This window comes from Meles meles, chromosome 5 (genome assembly GCF_922984935.1).
Source record: "Meles meles chromosome 5, mMelMel3.1 paternal haplotype, whole genome shotgun sequence".
In the NCBI taxonomy this organism is placed as follows: Eukaryota; Metazoa; Chordata; class Mammalia; order Carnivora; family Mustelidae; genus Meles; species Meles meles.
This window is the reverse complement of record NC_060070.1, coordinates 116,144,399-116,157,610: the sequence shown is the minus strand read 5'-3', so window position 1 is coordinate 116,157,610 and position 13,212 is coordinate 116,144,399. Positions and strand designations below refer to the sequence as shown.

At 35.0% G+C, this 13,212-nt stretch overlaps 1 protein-coding gene across 49 annotated transcripts in view; it reads right to left on the bottom strand.

Annotated features, from left to right (window-relative positions):
- The window catches only part of RIMS1 (regulating synaptic membrane exocytosis 1), a 497,245-nt gene that overhangs the window by 69,060 nt on the left and 414,973 nt on the right, over positions 1-13,212 (bottom strand). For 33 of the 49 annotated variants that reach the window (XM_046005310.1, XM_046005316.1, XM_046005318.1 and 30 more), the window contains one exon: positions 2,188-2,423. The exons of the other annotated variants lie outside the window; for them this stretch is intronic. In XM_046005310.1, the coding sequence (XP_045861266.1) occupies positions 2,188-2,423 (236 nt within the window). The remainder of the gene's footprint in view (positions 1-2,187; positions 2,424-13,212) is intronic. 49 annotated transcript variants of the gene reach the window in all.

The window sequence follows — 13,212 nt, the reverse complement described above, 5'->3', positions numbered from 1 at the left end:
GGTTCACCATAAGAGAAGCCCTAGCTTAATCAGTCTTTTTTTTTTTTCCGTATTAAAATAACTAAACATTTACATGAAATGTAATACATTCTAGTCCACAGAATACACAGCTTGTTTTAATGTATGAGTAAGGCTGTTTTCCTCTCCACAGAACAGGGAGAAAAACAAGGCCATGCACTGAGACAAAGAGGCACGATGACCAAGGTTTATCACCCTTTGTCATTTGCTTTGAAAGATAGAAGAATGAGAAGAGGTTCTCAAATAACAGGTAAAATTATGATATAGAAAAAGAGACATAAATCTTTATACCTGGAAAGTTCATAGGAGGACATCTAGTCCAACTCACCCTGTATATAAGCAAATTGAGTCCTACAGAGATGAAGTAAAAGTTGATTCACTGAGTCACCTTGGAATAGGATTGTTTTGTTAGCTTGGCTTTGGGATCCTATGTCTTTTTTTGCTCCCTTACACTGCAACCTAATCCCCTCAAATAGGTTATTCCATGGAAGTTATTAACAATGCATCTTTTCAGAAGGTAAATATTGTTTGAAATTCAACAATGACCACAAATGGAATAAAACTTAAATTAATAGAGCAAAGAGGCTAAGTGTTTCAATGACACTCATATGAGCCTATCACCTGCAAAGCCGTGTAGCAGGTACAGTTCCTGTGTAAAAGTACTGTTGTGTTTTATTCTAAGAAAATATAATTCTATGTAACCAGTGAATAATAGAGAGGGAACTAACTATAGGGGACAAATAAAAGAAGAGAGCCTATGAATAGTTAGATTAAGAAGATAAGTTGTCCGCTAAACCTCACAGAGGAAGCACTGCTTGATCAAAGAACATTTCCATTTCATCTAAGTGACGAAGGATTTTCAAATCTGGTGGGGAAAGCCTTAGCCACACTGCACACTGTAAACTACCATTACATCGATATCAAAAACCAAGAAGCATCACCATTAAAAATAAGACAAATCAAACAACACAAATGAACAACGCCTCCTACTCCTCAGGAAGAAGTCTGGCCCTAGGAAAAGAAAAGCTTCTCCTTAGCAATGAACAGCTCATCTCAGTGGGACAGCATAGTGGCTGACCCAATACAGAGACACTCGCTAATCTAGGTTCATCCTGTGACTCTCAGAAAGACAAACCTCTGCTGAGATAGCTGTGCACTCCAGGTCAGTTTTTCAATGGCTCAATTTCCTACCTTTATTTGCAAATATGTCCACTAGAATGCACATTTTAAAATACTCTCCAGAATGCCAAGGTGACTATAAAAAGAATTTCATGAAAGTTTTTGGCATGAGTAAATTTTGTTACAACAAGACTTTTGCTGCTAGGAAACAAAAATATGGAGTGAATGGTTATAACAGGAGAAAGAAGTGCTGACAATTTAAATCAATCCAATATTTCACTTACCTTTAGTTTTCCACAGTACTGAGCATAGTAATGAATTATCTGGTATGTCTGATCAAATATTATGTAATTTGGGGCAATTTAAAAGGTATTTTGTAGTACAGAAATAACCATCTTCCTTGCTGTGTTTGCTTTTTTCTATATACCTTGAGGACATGAAGCTTTTAAGGTTTATAAGCAGTAGAAAATATCTGAAACTCAAATTTGTATTAAGACATTCTTTGCACAAATCCACTGACCCATTTTTCTAAAGTAAAAATAAGTGCTGGAGTTTTAACTTGCACTGAAAACACAATTACAGTTCAATAATTATGTTCATACAGTACCTTGAAGACTATATTTCAAGTTGCACAACTGACCTTCTTTTCCATAAAAATATAGATAGAACCTAAATTATCGGTAATTATATTATGGAACATTTTGAAAAGGAGAATCCTGTTGCTTTTCTTGGATATAAACCAATTTGGATCTTTAATACTTCTTTGCATTTCCTTGCGTATTTATAAACATGGCTTTACTTTCTTTTTTTTTAACTTATGAAAAGTATCTGACCACTTTACAGATCGACAAATGGTACCAGGTTAGACAGCTGTACAGGAAAAGAAAATAAACGCATACATGTAACAGATCTTTAGAGACAGAAAAATAAACTTCTCTTGCAAAGAAGAATCCATACACTCTACAATCACTCACAAGCCATAGCACGAGGATCCATTTTTGTCTCTCCAGCAAGAACTCGGGGTGTCCAAATGGAATTCACTTCACTCACCTGTTTGGCTTAGTTGGGATGTGCTTCTACTTCTTCTAGACACTATGGCAACCACTTTGGCACTCAGGCTGGATCTCCTCTTCTTTCCACCTGCTCCAACTGTACCCACAGCTGTGTCGGACTGACTGCCGTCATTATGCTCCAGTGTATACATCTCCCCACTCACACTGGTGCTCTTCATGATGGCTCTTCCTGAAGTCCCCATCCGTCTGCCTTGCATTTTAGGGGTAAATGAACTATATTTACAAAGTAAAAACATATACGCATCCATAAATTACAGGTCAGCATAACTGAAACTCTAAACCTAATTTATTTTGAAATAATCCAGGCAAATTTTTTTTTGGGGGGGGGGAATCAAATGAGTAGTAGTCTTACAGCTATGATTGACTAGATGTGAGCTTAAAACAATAGTAATTCAATACAGGAATCTATGAACTATTAGTAAGAAGAAATGCAGCCAATGCTATCTAGAAGGAGGTTAATGTTACTGACTAATTTTATAGTTACTAATGTTACTTTCAGAGAAAAACAAAAAATATTTAAATCAATAAGACAAGTTCATATACATTCCTCAGGAAAAAATATTATTAAAAATGGATATTCTGGATTTGCCATACAAGATGAAAAAATGAAAATAGTTATCTGTTCTAGTTCCAACTAACAGATAGCTCTTGCTATTTGATATCTCTTGCTTTATGAGTTTGGACAGACTACTAATGAGGCAAAAAAAAAAAAAATCACATTTCCCTCCTTCCTTCCTCGTCCTCTCATGTTGTATCTCTCCCAAATTTCAACTCATTTTCCCCTTTTAGCATTTCAAACCACATGCTCAGGTTGAGATGTTTCTTTTTTCTTCTCTATCAGAACTTACTTATCTATGTTCCTGGATTATGCTAATTTATCTGAGTAAATTACTGTACTTCTCTCCTAAGTGAGAAAATTGTTGTTGAGACAACATGGAAGGTTGGAGGGGAAAAAAAACCGTCTCTAACTTGCCAAAGTAAATGTATGTCTGTGAGTTGGGGAGAGAGGTAGGTCAAACAAGTTGGGAGTCACAGATGTCAGGATTCTTCATATCTTTTAAATTATACTGCATATGCAGTTATATTATCCATCTAGACTGGCCTCTTTTGGCCCAATTAAGACCTGGTTTGCTATATCTGAAATGACCCTCTTTATTTTATGGTTCGTTAAAATATCTGCAAAAATGGCTTACATGACTCTCACCACCACCTTGATTTTCTATTTCTTGTTTTGAAGTACAAAATACATTAATAGAGCACCTTTTAACAGTGATGACATTCAATACTTAAGTTGAAATAAATCCTAATATGATTAGAAATGATAAAACAGAAATTCTTGGGATCACGTAACGTTTTGGTGGTCACATGAGTGTTTCAGGAGAAAGGGAAATTGATACGGGATGAGTTCAGAAAGAGTGAGATTGTGGAAGCCTTAGAAGTTATGGAAAAGAAAGAAGACTGTTTGATCCTTAGGATCCTTCCATGAACTGAATTGAAAAATGAGACCCCTATTTGATAGGAATCATTTCGAATTTTTAATTACTTGAATTGGTCCACATCATTAATATTAATTTTTGTATTCTTTCAATTTATTCTAATCAGCTTTCCCTTAACTCACCGTTTGTAAAGCCATGTGCAAACCTGATAGTTTTGCTATGCACTTTATACAAACTTTTTTTCGAAACATTAATGAAGACGGTGTTACATATAGCTGGTTCAAAACTGATTCCTGTGGGGTTTGTATTCCCAATTCCAGTGGACCTTCTTTTCTGAGAAATATTACGATAGATTTCTTCTGTGTCCTCACAATTTATATCAATGCATGACCTAAATCTGTCACCTCTCCTTAAGTCCACTCCTACTACCTGTTTTTTCTACGATTTTACTTGCAGACTTTCACTGGAGGATATGAAGCAATGTCACAGTTTGTTCAGTTTTGCAGTGATCATGTCCATCTTCAATCAAATGCCGGTGACTGAGAAGTCAGTAGTTTTTCCACCTCTCATCACTCTTTTTAGAACACTTTTTGCAGGGTTATTGAAAACTTCTTTTCTGATGATTTTATTTTTACCTTAATAAAGTCTGGATAAACTAGCATCTACCTTTTCTCTCCCCATTATTTCCACAAAAAATGGAATTCTATTATAACTCTCAATTTGTATCTTAAAAGTTATTTCACAAAAATACTACTGTAAAATATTCAGGAATGTTCTTTGGGCTATAGAAAAGTTTAAAAGCATAGGGAAATGTCTTCAATAATACTTCTATTCTGAAAATGTATTTGAGACGAGCTAGGAAGATTCAAAATTTTTTTCATGGACATTTAATCACAGCAATGAAATGTTCCACTATCTGAAAAATTTCCAGAAGGCAGCTATGCTCACCACTATACCACACTTCGTTGACAAAAATTATGAAAAAATTTAAGGAAATCTGTATAGTGATGATCATTCAGGGGGTTAAGAAGTTATGTTAAAATGATTTTTGTGAATAAATGCTGTAATTTTTCTTCAAAAAATAAAATATTTTATTTAGAATTTTAAAGACATTCTTATACGATATAAAGAATTTGGAATATCATAATGTTCAGTGAGAACATGTGAAGGCATTTTCAATTCTGTTTACCTAATTGACGGGAGAGTTTCTGGGGTCTAATCAGGTTACTTTAATCCATGTGAAGGTTACTGTTTTAGTACAAATAAGCTTTCTATTCCCCTATTTTGTATCCTTTTATTTGTTCTGCTTCCATTGCCTGGAAAACTATTCCTGTCACTTAGTTTAGTTTAGTGCCTGAATACTTCAGGATGTACTTTAATGCTTTCTGCTTTATAAAGCTCCTGAGAGTCTCTCTAGTATCATGATTCCTGTTTCCCAGCCCTCGGTGTTCTAGTTTCTACTGGTTGTGTTCGGATTTGTATATTTTATATCAGCACGCACCTTATGCATCACTAGATTTGCCATAGCGCCCTTCCCATTGCTGAGTGAACTAAAGATTTATGAATAGGAAGTAAAAAAAAAAAAAGTGATGTCAGTATAAAAATGGACTATGATATAATCCATCTTTAAAAATCATCAAACAAAATAAACCCTACCTTTCTTCTTTGATATCCCCTCTCCTTCGGGCTACTGACTTTGGCTAAAAATCTCCTAAAGCAGTTGTCTGTATGTCCTCTCTTCCTATTCTACCCTGAACTAATTTAAATCAGGCTTTGTCTCTACTACTTCACCAAAGTTGCCCCCCCCATTTTTATTTTATTTATCTGAGATAGAGAGAGAGAGAGAGCACACACAAAGGGAGAGGGAGAAGCAGACTTCTGGCTGAGCAAGGAGCCCAACATGGGACTCAGTCCCCCCCGGCCCTGAGATCATGACCTGAGCTGAAAGACAGACACTTAACTGACTGAGCCACCCAAAGCTGCCTTTTTTTAAAGTCACCAGTGACCTTACATGGCAAAATCCTATCACTGCACGGTCCTTACCCTTTTGACCTCTCAATAAATCATGTATATGACAAAACATTTGATTCTACGATCAGGGAACACTTTATTCTCAGGATCTCACAGTACCTCACTGAAAAGAACTTTATTTTCTTTCATCACTAAATACTGGAGTTCTTCAGTGTTCAGCCCTCTGACCTATATTCCTCCATATGAGACTAACTCCCTAGATGTCTCAATCTGGTCTTGGGCTTTACATATTATCCATGTGCTGCAAATTCCAATTGTTTTTCTCCACCTGTACTCAGTCCTGGACTCCAGATTTAAATAGCCAGCTGTCAGTGGACATTGCTGTTTGGATAGGTCTCTCAAACATAATATGTTCAGGGGTGCCTGGGTGGCTTAGTGGGTTAAAGCCTCTGCCTTCAGCTCAGGTCATAATCCCAGGGTCCTGGAATCGAATCCCACATGAGGCTCTCTGCTCAGCAGGGAGCCTGCTTCCTCCTCTCTCTCTCTGCCTACTTGTGATCTCTGTCTGTCAAGTAAATAAATAAAATCTTAAAAAAAAAACATGTTCAACCCAACTGAAAAACTGCCCTATAGCTTATCTTTCATATCACACTCAAGATACTCCATTTCCCCAATTGCTCAGAGGAATAATTTCCCCCTAGAAAAAAAGTCTAATGTGGATTTGAGACCAAGAAAAAAAAGTACTTTACTTTTTATGCCTTCCTTGAGCATTACCTAACAAGCCCACTTTAAAGGTCATTTGACCTCCAGGGAAATGTAAAATTTTTGACTGTTTACTCTGACAGTAATTATGATCCAAACATTTTACAACTCTTTAAAGTGAGATGTTAACTTGAATAAAACTGATAAGGAGCCAATGATTACTATGTAGAAGATAGGGTAACTCCAAAGGTTATGGTTTTACTGACCTAGAGAGTATTACCTAGTTTTGAATCTAAATTCATAATCTTATTCTAGCATTCATTCTTTTTTCAATGACTGTTATTGATATATATATATATATGTAAAATATGTATATAATATATATATATATATCTGAGTTTCTTGGATCATCTTTGGAATCAGTTTATCATCCTGTTGGTTTTCTCACTAATGAGTTAAAATTTCAACATATGCTATCCATTTTTTTTATTACTATGTTTTAATGTTGAGAATTATGTTTTGATTGCTTTGGGGAGTCCCATCAAAATGCCCACATGGACACCCTGCCAGATACAATTAAACTATTTTGCTGGAGCAGGGCACCCATGGACTCCTTAAACTCAAGGTTGCCTTTAATCAAGTGGCAAAAAAACATGACTTTCAATTTCTGCTTCTTTTTTTCCGACTCTGGTTTTCTATGTTTCTTTATTTTGCTTGTTTGTTTCTGGTTCTTGATAAATTGGCTCTTATTTTGCTTGTTGTAACTAAGAGCACATTCCTCACTAATGGCACCAACAATGAGGAAAACCATTCTTGGAATTAAATCTGTTGGGTGGCAGAAGTCAGGATATATTACAAGTTGGGTGGCAAATGATAAAAAATTTGGCTTGTTAGTCTTTTTACATGTCTCTCTGCCAGCCACTAAAAAGTTCACATCGCTCATGAAAATGTCTTGTGCATACTGAAAAAAGAACTGCTCTTTAAAGTCTGGGCTTAGGTTTTCAGTGTTAATTTTGGCCTATGGCTAAGTGTAAAACTGAGTTGCTAGTTCTCTTTGAATGCTTAAAATCAGTCTTTTTGATTGATAATAAAAATCTCTTACTTTCTGTGTGCCTTAGGGATAGCTGTCCAGGCAGATAGATACTAGATCCCAAGGGGTCTTAAATTCAATAGAAAAAAATTCAGTAGAGCTCTTGTTCTGATTGATCTATACAGATGAGTAAGTACTTATATAATTCTAATATAGATAACTAAAGATTCCCTAGAGAAAAAAAGAAACTGAAATTCCGATACTTTGAATATGAGAGCCCTTTAAGAAAAAAATTTTTTTAAGAAATTGCTAACTCAGAAGAATTTTAATATAAGAATTTAAATCCATGATCAAAGTGAATCCTTGGAGATATAAAACTAGTCTGATAAACTGGCTTAAAAACAGCCTTATGAGAACCATGATAAGATGCCACTTCCTACACACTAGGATAGCTATAATAAAAAGGAAACAATAACAGATGTTGATGGGAATCTGAAGAAACTGAGACCCACATACATTGCTGTTGGGGAAGTAAAATGCTGATGCTTTGGAAAAGTCTGGCAGTTTAGTTAAACGTAGACATAGTTAAATTAAACTCAAAGTTACCGAATGACTTAGTAATTCCATTCAAAAGTTAAACATAGTTACCATATGGCCTAGCAATTCCATGTCTAGATATAGGCTCAAAGAATTTAAAACACATATCCACACCAAAACTCACATATGAATATTCATATCAACATCATCCTTGTGGTATATCCATACAACGGAATACAATCAACCAAAAAAGGAGTGAGGTATTGATTAATATAATAACCATGGATGAAGTTAAAAACACTGTATTACATGAAAGAAGCTAGATACAACAGACTACTTATTGTATGATTCTTTTTAAATGGAATGTCTGACAGTCAAATCCACAGAGACAAATGTGGATTAGTGGTCACTAAAGGTTAGGGGGAGGGAATGGGAAGTGAGTTTCTTTTCCCCAATGGGAATGGGTTTATTTGGGGTATGATAAAAATGTTTTGGAATTAGATAGTTGTGATGGTTATACACCTAGTTGTGGCTATATTTAAAAACTACTAAGCTGTAAAATTTCACAGGTGAATTTTATGGTATGTGAATTATATCTGAATTTAAAAAAATAGTTTTATGTCTCCTTACAGATTTTATCAGCATGGTATATGATACAAGCACAAGCTTTTAGTTTATTTTTTAAGACTTAGGTTGGTTTTCTATGGACAGACAGACTTATCTAGAATTCCTAAATTTCCTAGACTGTTTTTACTTAATGGGGTAAGCTAATGTTTCTTCCAATAATGCTTAAGGTTATAAAAAATGTAAAATTATGTAATAACTAAACTGAACTATAATTTTGATAAAACTGATATCAACAGTAATTAAGTTGGTTGGAGTGTAATCTTTTTTTTTTTTTAGATTTATTTATTTATTTGAAAGACAGAGATCACAAGTAGGCAGAGAGGCAGACAGAGAGAGAGGAGGAAGCAGGCTCCCTGCTGAGCAGAGAGCCCGATGCGGGGCTCAATCCCAGGACCCTGAGACCATGACCTGAGCCAAAGGCAGAGGCTTTAACCCACTGAGCCACCCAGGCGCCCCGGTTGGAGTGTAATCTTAAAGAAAATTTCCAAGTGATTAATTAGTTAAACTTTAAGATTTAACATTAGCATTAAGTTTCATTAATTAATAAAAAATCTCTGAATATCTGGATAATTTCTAAGTTAGAATATAAAGCTTGATTAGTAACCAAGGAAATACATATATATGTACATAAAAATGCCTCTAATTTTCATGTGGTATACATTACCTTTGCCGTTGATAAGGTTTACCCTTATTTTTGCAACTTTAAGAAAATATCGAATGGATATTGTGGGTGTGGGTGTTTTGTTACATGTGCTGTGTAACTTGTCGGTGTGCTTGCACATGACAGTCTGTTATGCTCAATTATCTCCCTCTGAGTTTTCTTGGTGCAATAGAATCTTAGGTTAAAAGTTGTAATTAACATTGGTGGTTGGTGGGGCTCCTGGGTGGCTCAGTGGGTTAAGCCTCTGCCTTCGGCTCAGGTCATGATCCCAGGGTCCTGGGATTGAGCCCTGCAGTGGGCTCCCCGCTCACCCCCCCACCCCCTGCCTCTCTGCCTGCTTGTGATCTCTCTCTCTCTCTGTCAAATAAATAAAGACAAAGACAAAACAAACAAACAAACAAAAACCATTGGTGGTTGGTTCTATACTAGAAACAAAAGTGGCATATATTTTAAAATACATGGACATATATTCAAGATAATAGATGAGTTTTTATTTATCAAAGGAAAAGAAGGAAATCATTTCTTACAGTAAAACAACTGAAAGGTGAATGAAGATAGTAAAAGACAGAACTTGAATGGATACCTTAAAGTGTAGAAGGTTTGAGGAAAAGTGAATTATTTGCCCTGTTTCATTGTGGTTGTAAACAATAAGTCTGAAGGGTAAAAATAAATAAATAAATAAATAAAACTTTGACAAACTGGTTTCATTTGATGTAAATCTTCATAATATAATAAGAAAGGTGTGTGAGTCATTTACTGACAGAGTTATATTAATGCAAGATTAGAATTAGGTTTTCTGTTAAAATGATTAATTGATCTTAGAATATTTAGTTGAGAGCATATTTCATTTAATCGGAAGTGGCAAGAGGACCATTAAAGAACAAGAGTTCTACTTTACAGGTAGAACCAATACCTACAAAACCTGCATCGGAAACTGGTCTAGTATTTGTTCTATGGCTTACTGGATCCTAGAACTACAGATAATAAAAAAGTTCATATCCTGAACTTAGCAGAATTTTAGAGATCTCATACTGATAGGTACTGCAAATGATGTCTGGTGGTCATGACAGCTTTTCCTCACACTGTAAATAACACACAGGCCTTGGTGCGATATAATTTACCATAAAATGGCCAAGATGGTAAGATAACCTATACGCATTCAATCAAATCGAAGGTGTCATCAATATTAAGATACATTATTAGTCCATGTATTTTTAAGAAAGAAAAAATGTTGCTAATTAAACTATGGCATGCCATCATTGTAAAATACATACCAATTTCATATATGATAAAGTATAAGTAAGTGTGAATCAATGAAATTATGGTAATAGCCAATTTAGAAAATCATTTCAAACAAGAATTTTTAATAAAAAAAGAACGATAAATGATAAATACTTTCTAAATATTCAACACACCAAAAGAATCTGGATGTCTACCAAGATTGCATGGTAAGCTTGAAAAGGCCAGTAATATAAGGCATATTAAAAGACAGCTATAATATACATAAATTCACAATACTGTTTACCAAAATGCCAAAAGTCAATCCAAATTTTTATCTATTTTAATGAGAGATTTTGGTTTGTAATTTTCCTGTCTTCTAATGTCCTTATCAAATTTATCAAGGGTAGGCTGGCCTCACAAAAAGCTTTAGGAAATATTTATTCTGACTTTTTATTCTCTAGAGTAATTGGTATATGCCTGAGAGCATTAATTCTTTAAATATTTGGAATAATTAACCAGTGAATCCACATGGGTGAGGAGTTTTCCTTGTGGAGAACATTAAAATAATTACAGAATCATTAAAAAAATAGATACATGACTCTTCAAAGTGTTTTTCCTTATGTCATTTTTAGTAAGTTGTACTTTCCAAGAAATTGGTACATCTCATCTAAGTCAGGGTTAGGCAAGCTTATTTTGTAAAGAGCCAGATAGTAAATATTTTAGGCTTTGTGGGCCAGTTTGCCTCTGTTGCAATTACTCAAGCTTACTGTTATGGTGGGTAAAGAGCTATAGATAACATATAAGCAGATGGGCATAGATGTGCTCCAATAAACCTTTATCCACAATGGGCCAGCTTTGGCTTGTTGGTCATAGTTTGGCTAACCACTGCAAAACTTACCAGCATACAATTGTTTATTCCATTTAAATATTCGTGTATCCTACACTGATATCTCCCTTTTTTCATTTCATGACATTTGTTGTAAGTATTTAGTCCATTTACTTTTGATGCAATTACTGAGATAGCTGGAATTGACCCTATCACTTGCCACTTATTTTTAATCATGTTTCTTCTATTTCTCCATTTTTGCCCAAGTAGATTAATTCTGTATCTTTTTCTCCACTATTAGCATCTGTGTTATGTATTCTTCTATTATTTATTAGAATAAATAACGGATACCCTAAGGGTTAAAAAAATACGTACCTTGACTTATTAGAAACTTCCTTAGACATTTTTATTTCTTACAGAAGATTGCAAAAACTTTAGAACAGCTTGATTTCATTTCCTTCCTTTCCATCTTTTATGTAGGTGTTTTAGGTATTTTATTTTGGTGTATTCTTTTGAGAGCACAAGAAGGCATGCACCCATGCACCCACACACGCACACAACAGTAGTGGGGAGGGGCAAAGGGAGAGGGAGAGAGAATCTTAGAGAGTTTCCATGCCCAGTGGATCATGGGTTGAGTTGAAATCAAGAGTCAGATGCTTAACTGAGGGAACCACCCAGGCACCCATTTCCACATGTTTCAACTACCACAAGATGTCCTTATCATCATTCATTCTCTCCTCAGATTTAGTGCTTCCAACTGGGGACATTTTCCTTCAACATGGAATGCGGGTCTATTGGTGATGAATTCTCCTTCCTGTTTTATTCCTTCTTCCCTTTCTCCCTCCCTCCCTTCCTTCCTCCTCCTTCTTTCCTTCCTTCTTGTCTGTAGGATGTTTTTGCTAAGCATAACATTTTAGGCTGGGAGATTTCTTTGTTTCGTTTCTTGTTTGTTTGATTTTTTTTCCTATAGCATTCTTCCTTTCAGTCATTCCATAGCTTTTTTGGCTTTCATATTATCTGTTAAAATTTCAGCCAGTCTTATTGCTTCAATGAACTTCATTGTTTCTTTCTTTTCCCCAAGATTATTTTAAGAAATGTTTTCTCTTTAGTCTTCAGTACTTTGATCATGATATTGATAGACTTTTTTTTTCTCTTTTTACATGTTGGGATTTTTTGAAATATTTTGATTTGTAATTTGATGTATTTCATCAGTTTTGGAAAACTCTCAGCCAGTACCTTGGTATTCAAGTGTTGTTACTGTCATTTCCTTTCCTTCTGGGATCCAAATTACATGTAGATTAGATCTTTTCATTATGCCCTACATGTCTCTTATGTCCTCCTCCAATTTACTTCCTTGTTTTCTCTTTGTACATAGATTTATATACTCTTCACTGACCAGCTCAAGAATTCTCTGTCCTACTGCTTCTAATATGTCATGAAATCCACCTATTAAATTTTTGTTTTGTATCTTTTAGTTTTAGAATTTCCATTTACCTCTTAGAATGGGTTCCGGGTCTCTGCAGAAGACATCCATCATCCTATGTTTTCTGGAACATATTAATCATGGATATTTTAAAGCCCCTATATGAAAACTCTATTGTTGGTTTTTATTCAGTTGGTCCATTTTTATTAATTTTTAAATCATGCCTCATAAATTTTAATTAGATGCCAGACACTGGGAATGTTTGCTTTCTTATTTTCCTTCAATAAGGGTAAAATTTTCTTTTGGTTGGCAGAGAGAAGTTATCTTGTTCCTGTTCAGAGTTGGGTTTAAAGCTTTACCATTATTCACAGAATGTAATGCATAGCCCCAGAGTTTGGCCTTTCTGGAATTTGTACAAGAAATTAAAGGTATTTTTCAAGCCCCTCTGATTGTGGAACTTGAAGGCAATCTGTGTCTCCCCAGCATTGGGCACCCACTGGAATCTTTGCTCAGCTCTTTAAGAAACCACTTTTTGGTTTCTTGGAGTCTTTCCCTGTGCATACTCATC